Source organism: Meriones unguiculatus, chromosome 11 (assembly GCF_030254825.1).
Source record: "Meriones unguiculatus strain TT.TT164.6M chromosome 11, Bangor_MerUng_6.1, whole genome shotgun sequence".
In the NCBI taxonomy this organism is placed as follows: Eukaryota; Metazoa; Chordata; class Mammalia; order Rodentia; family Muridae; genus Meriones; species Meriones unguiculatus.
Window position 1 is genome coordinate 4,911,028 of NC_083359.1, and position 8,483 is coordinate 4,919,510.

At 48.1% G+C, this 8,483-nt stretch overlaps 1 protein-coding gene across 1 annotated transcript; it reads right to left on the minus strand.

The window, feature by feature from the left end:
- Positions 1–1,002: 1,002 nt before the first annotated feature.
- Tmem238l (transmembrane protein 238 like) lies at positions 1,003–8,145 on the minus strand. Its single transcript, XM_060363484.1, has 3 exons — positions 7,541–8,145; positions 6,938–7,090; positions 1,003–1,936 (listed from the first exon to the last, which is right to left on the minus strand). The coding sequence occupies exon 1, from the start codon at positions 7,878–7,880 to the stop codon at positions 7,641–7,643; it is 240 nt and encodes a 79-aa protein (XP_060219467.1). The 5' UTR covers positions 7,881–8,145; the 3' UTR covers positions 1,003–1,936; positions 6,938–7,090; positions 7,541–7,640.
- Between the last annotated feature and the right edge of the window lie 338 nt (positions 8,146–8,483).

An 8,483-nucleotide genomic window follows, 5' to 3' on the forward strand; every position in this document is an offset into this window, starting at 1 on the left:
AAGTTCCAGGAGCTTATTCACATTACCTTAGGGCTTGGGGATAAGCAGCTGTAATCTGTTATCTGAGATTGTTAGACACTTGCTTTCCAAGGCCACGGTCAGGTGCTCTGTTCTGTGAGAGCATGTCCTCTAATTAGGAAGACCACTCTGGAGTCAAGTTAATGTCTTCTACGCAGATCAGCGCATATGCACCGAACTGCCTTGCATATCACCAAAGAGCAAGGAAAAGAAAGGTGCAAATGGCATCCAGAATTTCCTGCCTTGAGGGCTTTGTGTGAGATGGGAATCAGCTGCTGCTCAACCCATCTCAACACTTTCAGTCTTTCTTTGGTGTGAACATATGCCCTGGGCTGAGCGAGAGCCTAGATTTTCCCTGTGAGTGCAGAGGATGCTGTTGCTGAGTGAGAGCCAGAGACTGCATTTGGTACCCAGCCAAAGAAACAGAGACCAGTTCCATTTCTAGAATTAAGCAACACCAGCAGCAGTGGTAACAACAGCAACAAACAGAACACTGAGTTGTATTGGTCTCATGAAACAAAGTTATGTGGACTCCAGCACAGTGTCTTCCAAAGGACTTTGATTCCTCCCCACATTCCTTACCTGCAATAATGGCAGGACCTCAAGTAAAAAGAGGTGGTCCCTCCCAGGTAGGAGGCCAGCTCCCACACATAGATTTCCAACTGGAATGATCACTAGGGTTATGAATGAAGGAGGCCAAGGAAGGTTCTGGATAGGAGGACAATCTTTATTTTTTAACTGGAATTTTCTCTCATGGCATCTTTTCAGGTTTCTGAGTTCACCCCAGCTGAGTTCCCCAGCTGAGGAGTCAGCTGCTAGGTGAGCCCAGAAGTGCCTGGAGAATCCACCAGATACCCTGTGTGTTCCCTTGGGAGGGAGCACTGTACTCAAAGTAGACTCCTGGGGTACATAGATGAGACAACAGTGCCCTAAAGCTGAGGCGTGAGAATGATGACCATCATACAGACTCAGAATCACACTGTGTCATATAACAACATAGCCATTGCTTTATTTAGGCAACAGCCTCGTACCGTGAAGGATATGAGACATCTTAAAGGAAACATGTACATTAAGGGCATAATATAAATACAAAGTGCAAAATCAGACCAAAGGAAATATAAATTAGTGGGGGCAGGTCAGCTTGGATGACAAAGCCCTGGAAAGGCGGTCTTCAGTAGAGACTGGAGTCGGGCCGTACTGGACTGCAAACAGTTTAGGCTAGAAATACAGTGTTGTCCTTGAAGTCATGAACAACACACAGACAGCACAGCAGAGGCCTAGAGCACTTGTCAAAAAAATGCCTAAAGGTTTCAGTTAACCTGGAGCTCCGTATGAGCGGCCCTCATGGCCTGGCTCTGCCCCTAGGTGGGCCTGCGTGAACAGTGCCAGCATGTCCTCAGTAAGGAGCGTCCCCATGCACGCACTGCTGGCTGTACATTCACGTTGCGGTCTCCATATGGGAATCTGCTTCTGTGTATCCCCTGGGTGGTGTGATGAAGAGAAAGCAGGGGCTCAGAGTCTAGTGAGTGAATGTCAAGGGGACATGAGCATACACTGTATGATGTATGCTCATATGAGACCTCAGTTGGGCGTCTGTACTGGATTTCAACTGGCAGTTCTTTGAAAGGGCTTTGACTAGAGGTTTTCTTGGTATCTAAGCCCTGCTGGTGGAGCTTCATGGCTTCTCAGTCCCCCACAAACATCTGGAATGTTGGCAGCAGCAGCAGCAGCAGCAGTTTGGTACAGGGATGCTTGGGCTCCAGATAGAGCCTTGGTATTCACAGTCATTTGTGACTTTCTTTGTGGGTGATGAAAGAGCTTCATCAGCAGCATCTGGGTCCCTTTTGGATACTGTCAGAGGATGTACTGTAAAGATAGCACAACTTGATTTGATTCTTCTGTGTCAGACAGACTCATGCTGGACAAAAGTAGACAAATATGGATCAGGCAAGACTCAGTGGCCAAATTTGGGTCTGAATCCCAGTGCTGTTTCTCAATACCCATCAATACTATGTGAAATAACTCCGAGGCTCAGAGTTCCTTCCCATTCTCCTTTCTCTCCCAGTCTCTGTAGTCTCTCCCTTCCCCTCAGCCTCTTCCTCCTCTCCAATCTCATCCATAGTCATGTGTTCAACTCTAACTCCAGCTCCATGTCTGATATCTTTTCTGAGTTAAGCAATGTACACACTTAACCCCAGTAAGGTAGTTTTGTTCATACACCCTCTTTACACTAAAACTCTTCATTCTTGAGAGAGAGAAAAAAAATGCATCATTTTAATCAAACATGGCTTCTCCTGACCACCCTTGTTCTGGGGATGATGACACTTTCTGAGTCTTTGCCACAGCCTCTCCCTAAAAGACAGTGGGACATGCTTGGGATAGCTCCATGCCCACCCATCCCCCATCTTAGAGCTATCATTCCTCTCCCAATGTTTGTTACCCACAACTTTCACTTTATGGGTGTTCTCTCCATCTCTGAGCCTTTGCCTTCCAACTCATTTCATCCACATGGCTAGGTTACTCTTACAGAAGCATGGTGGGATATTGGCCATTCTCTTGTCTGTAATGTCAACAGTCCCATCTATATAAAGTACCAGGAGCCCCACTAAGTGGTAAGAGTCCCTGATGGACTGCATCGAAGACCCCTAAGCCCAATACAGCTATTTAGCCTTTTCCTGCTCTTAGAGTCTTTAATCTCTGCAGCCTCTCTTTCCAGGCTAGCCTTGCCTATGCCATCTCTAGCTGTCAAGTTTTTATCTGTTTCTCAGAGCCTGGGCAGACATCTGAATCCCCCACCACCCACCCCTGTGTCCAGATACAGAGCTGTTGCTTCCAGCAAGGGCTCTGTGCTCACTCCAGCTTTCAGAGCCTCAGCAAGCCTGGGCTTATCTCCTGGAGTGAATTCTCCCATGTGCTTTGTGAAGGAGCGGGCACTTGCAGTATCTCTCTCCTTAGATTAGAAATCCCCGGAGAGACTTGGGAGATGCTTGGCTGCTCACACAGCCCTTGCACTATGTCTGCTCTGGGCACGGGCTTGCTGAACAATTGTGGCTGCCCTTTTACCCAGCTAACCTTTGAGCAGGTAGAGCAACAGCGTGGGCAGAGGAACAAGTTTCACTTTCCGGGGTTTGGGGCCGTGAGTCTTGTATACCTTTTGTTCTTGATAGCAGAGTTGTGGGTGTGCTTGTTTCTGTGGGTGATAGTTTCATGATGGGTGTGTGCAAGTGTGAGGGAAGCCATGGGGTGGCATGTGATTAGATTAAGGTCTCTATGAGAGTTGTGGTAGTGTGCACATTGAACATCTGTGTACGGTAGGAAAGGACGTATCTATGTATGTGTAGTATATTCATGTGTCCATATGATAAAGGAGGCAAGCTGTGTGCAAGTGTGTCTGCTGTATTACTGAGTTGTTAGATGTATGTTGGGAGAAAATGTAGAGGCTAGAGAGTGTGTAAATGTGTGTGTGTGTGTATATGGTATGTGGGTGTGGTGTGTGCATGTATGTGTATTTGGGAGTGGGGGTTATCTTAAATCCTATTTGCAAATGGACAAGAGTCTTTACCTGACTTTGCCTGGGGACTTATCTTTATGGGACGTGCTCAAGAAGTAAAGCAATAAAAAATATAAAAAATAAAAAATAAAAATAAAAAATGGAGCAAACAGTCATGGAAATATAATGGCCAAGAGATAAAAATCAAAGCAAGGAGGCCTCGCTTTGTACACAGTTAGGCTATTAAAATGAGTCAGTCATCTTGAAACTTTCTGGAAGCCTTTGAGGTTTCGCACCAGCTGTGCTCCCTCCACCTCTGGAGACCAGGCACACTGCAGAGCAGTCAGTCTACAGCTCTGCGGACCAGGAATGCGACCTCCTTAACTCTGGGGCAGGCTGGAGTGGGTCCTATCTGCCTCATCTTGCCGTCTCCAAAGGATGTGGGCGGTGGTGTGGCATTGGCCTCTGAACTCGGCAGTCTGGCTCTTTTTCCTTGACCCCACTCTGATTTCTGGGAACTGGCTAAACCAGTTACAATCTGTCATAAATCATAAAGTTGGCGATCATACTGAGGCCACAGGTTGCAGAATACAAGGGAATTGGCATCAGTCATCTTGGAGAGCCAGTGTTGGGCACCAGAGGAAGTGTCCAGGGAAAGCAGTAATATGTGAGTTCAGTAGTAAAACTACTGAAAACCCAGTGTCCTGGATGAGTAAGAGTGTGCATAGAAGGGGCATCTGGATCCCTGCCCCTCCTAGGGATCTTTGACTTAGACTAAGATTTCATTATAAAGGGAAGGGAAGACGTGTCCAAGGTCACAGGAGAGCATGTGGCCCCACAGTGAGTGAGCAGCCTCTGGAGCACTAACTCTAAAGTTGTTACTCTGGACCATTCAGCCACTGGACCACTCCGTTGCAGGGAAGAGAGGGAAAGTTGATGGTGACCTGGTGGCTTTGAAGGCCTCCCACGCACAGACTGGAAAAGGGGAAGTGCTGTTGGAATGACTGTGTTCCATGGAGAAGACACTGCATAGCACCTGAATCTGGAAATCCAGCTGAACCTGAGCAAAAGCCTGGCATTTGGGAGCAGCGTCTACTCTCATTGCCACTCAAACAAAACAAAACAAACAAAATAAAATGCCCTCCTGACACAATGTCTTACTTAAGAATTGGCCATGCTGGGGATGTTACTTAATGGTAGAGCACTTGCCTATCATGTGTAAGGTCCTGGTTCCTGCCCTCACATCACAAATGCAGAATTGACCATAATCTTTCAGGAGTGTGTATCTGAAAGCAAGGTTTGCCCACTGTCCTGGGCTAGCTATCAGCCTAATGACAGAGGCTTGGCTGAGTGGCCTGTGCCTTGCTTAACCACTATCAGCAACATCCTTCGAGGCCGGGGTCATTACTAATTATACTATTTCCATCTTACAGACTTGGAGACAGGTATGGGGAAGGGAAATAACTTTCCCTAGGTCACACAGATAGGAAGGAACAAAACAGGATTCAAGTCAGACGGTCTAGAACTTTGCCCACTAAATGGCTGGGGTTTAGTTGTTGTTGTTTGGTTTTGGTTTTTGTTTGTCTGTTTGATTTGGTTTGGTTTTGGTTCTTGGTGTTTGGAGACAGGGTTTCTCTGTGTAGCCCTGGCTGTCCCAAAACTCACGCTGTAGAGCAGGCTGGCCTTAAACTCAGAGATTCACCTGCCTCTGCTTCCAGAGTGCACCGCCATTGCCCAGCTTTATTGAACTAAATTCTTTAAAATAAAATTTAAACTACATCATTTATTTATTAGGGGTGTGTGTGTGTGTGTGTGTGTGTGTGTGTGTGTGTTAGCATGTGTGAAAGCATGCCTCAGTGCAGATGTAGAAATCAGCGGACAACTCACAAGGGTCAGTTCTCCCCTACCACCATGAGTGTCTCTGGGGTTGAACTCAGGTCATCAAGCTTGACAGCAGTGCCTTTTTCTACTGAGCCATCTCATTGGCCTGGGACTATGAGTTTCTGTTGGATACAGGGAGGGTGCACAGGACAAGGAGCTTAGTGCTGGCTATGTCAAAGCTCTGATAAAAATTCTTATCTCCCTTTGTGCTGTGGCTAGGGTGGCCTTTTGGAGACAGATTCAGTTAAATAAAGATAAATCCCTGCTTATAAAAAAAATCCAACAGTCAGATGGCGGTGGTGCACACCTTTAATCCCAGCATTCTGGAGGCAGAGGCAGGCAGATCTCCTCAAGTCTGAGGCTAGCCTGGTCTACAGATCAAGTTTCAGGACAGCCAGAGCTACAAAGAGAAACACTGTCTTAAAAAACAAACAAACAATCCAACCTTATTTTCATTAAAGAAATGACCAACATGCTTAAGAAGGCTCTTGGAGTCTGTGACAGACTGGGCTTTCACTGCAGGCCCCCACCTCCTCAAGCCCTCACTCTTGGTCCATCTGTCCTCTTCCTCCTTTCAAACTGTGCCCTACCCATTCCCTCCCCTGACAGACTTTCATCAAACCCCTCTTTCCTGGGTGCTCAGCCTACTATCACCTCTGGGAAGCCTGTGATTCCACCTTCAAGGCTGATTTCCCTGTTGGATGCTCCATTCCTTCCTGGTCTTCAGCTCACTTTGTTTTTACACTCTTGCTAGTTTGACCTTGTGGCTAATGTCTCTGTGTCTCTCACCTGACAGTGAACTCCTGACCTGATCTTTACAGCATCTCCTGTACCTTAACCCAATGCCTGACTCATCCCCATGGTGGAGGAAGCAAATTGGAGCCTTCCTTGCTTCGAAGCTTCATGGTACAGAGTATGGACTGATTCTTTGCATGGCAACTTTGAGGGGCAACCACGAATTCCAAGTCTGGATTCCAGGTAGGTTTACTCACCCAGGCTCTATTTTTTTAACAACAACAGTTAACATTCAGGAGAACCCAGTCATTTGCAAAGAGCTGTTCCTGTCTTAGCAGGTTCTGGTCTATCTTAGTGAAAGCAGAGAATAGCATCCTCCTTTCTAAGGCTGAAAATACAGAGGCTCAGGGTGCTATGCACTTTGTCCAAGCTCATCCAGCTAAGGGGTGTGGAAACCCAGGGTGACTCTTGTGGGGGCTCTGATGTCTCGTTTCTTTCCTCATATACCTTGTACTAAGCCTGCTTCTCTATTTCCAGGGCTCTGAGGGCCAGATGTAGCCTCCAATAAAATATAGAATCATTAACCTTTGTTCCCTCACTTTCTAATCAAAAGGGAGTGCCAAACTGCACCCTCCTGCAGGTCCCAACCCTCCTGAGGAGGAAGGGGTAAAGATTGAAGAATGTTCTGGGAAGAGCTGCCATCTAACACTGGGTTATAGGGTCCAAGCCCAGTGCTGTCCCTTTGGCCTCTCCTGTGTCAAAGCCTTACAGACAGCTCTTATGTTGTTCCCTGCAGTCAACTGAGCCACTTACCAGACTGTGACACCTGACTCAGTCAATGAAAACTCAAAGCCAGTCCTGAGACTTCAAGACCTCTGAGGCTTGTCTGGACACATGTGTTGGATGTGTTAGTCTTTGTGAGGAGCAGGGCAGAGGCACTGCTGAGGGAAGCAGACTCCATCCCACCTGTCAGGGTCAGGGAGGAAGCAAGAGAGAAAGGCTGTTCTAGAGGGTTCTGCTCTGCTTGCTCCCACACAGCCCAGTTCACACACCTCCAGGCATGCGAGGCCATTAGCAGCTACTGGGGAACTTTCCATACTTTCCTCATACTGGAGCCACCCCCTCACAGTGGAGCATCAAGACGGGCTCTTTCCTCCTATGCTCTACACTGAAGGAATAATTCTGAGTGCATGTGGGCCAGGGGGTGGGGTAGGAGGGTGGAAGGAACACTAGAGAAAATGGTCTCTAAAGAGAAAGCATCCATTCCACATTGTCCTGGCGTATCTACCACGGCACTAGCTTGAGCCCAGACATCCAGAATCCTCAGCTGAGGAGCAGCCATACACCCACCCGCCCACGCAGCCCTGGCCTGTCCCTGCCTGTGTGAGGCTCCTTCACTACTTTGAATGCACTCACCTGGTTCCAGTGGGGCATTCTGGGTGTGCGCTTCATGTCCAGGGGGTCCTTGGGTTCACCGCTGCATATGCCATCTGCATCCCTCTCGTCCATGGCCACACTAAAAGTCCAACTTCTCAAGAGGTACCTCGATATTTAAGGAATACCAGGCAAGCCAGAACAGCAGGCTCAGAGCCAGGATCAGAGCCCCTGTGTAGATCAAGAAGTCCCAGTAGTTTAGCGTGACAAAGATCCCTACCAGCAAAAGGACCAGCCCCACAGCGTCCATTAAAAGAGCCACAATGAGTAAAAATAAACAGCGCCCGAGATGGCATCTTGTACAAGGTCTGCCCAGGAGCATTGCCCAGGAGCAGCGGGAGGAGCCCGGCTGCGCTCCTGGGGGTGATTTGCATGGGAGGTGGCAGTCCTGTGCTGTCTCTCCCTCTGGGTGTGAGCAAATGCATGAGCTGGTGCGTCTTGGAACAAGAAGGAAGTACACGTGGGTCCACCTTTATGAGCCTGGCAGCCAGTGGGGCAGGATATTTCTTAACTGTTTCACGGTTCAGGAATGATCCCAACCCAAACAGTGTGACATCACTGTTTGCTGGACTGGGCATCGCTGGGATCAGCAAGGCTGTGTGGCTGAGGAGCGTGGATTTGCAGTCAGAGAGCTCCATGATCCTAGAAGAAGATGCCTTCCTTATTCCCTGATGTGAGAGCCAGGCACGCCGGAGGCCCTGTGCATCCGAGAATGATGTCCACACCTTCTGTGGTGGTGCAGGGCTGTCTTCCTCGTGGGCCTTCTGCCCTCCCTGCTCTTCCTGGTGGGAGAAGGAGGGTTTAAAAATTAATTTCATTTGCTTTTTGTTCATTTGTGTTTATAACAGACTTTGAATCCTCACGTCCCCTACGCCTTGTTCTCTCCTCAACTTCTGTCACCCTTCCCTATGTGGACAAGGGTCTG

Excerpts from the sequence above, each read along its gene's own strand:
- Tmem238l (XM_060363484.1), bottom strand. The coding sequence starts at position 7,880 with ATGCTCCTGGGCAGACCTTGTACAAGATGCCATCTCGGGCGCTGTTTA.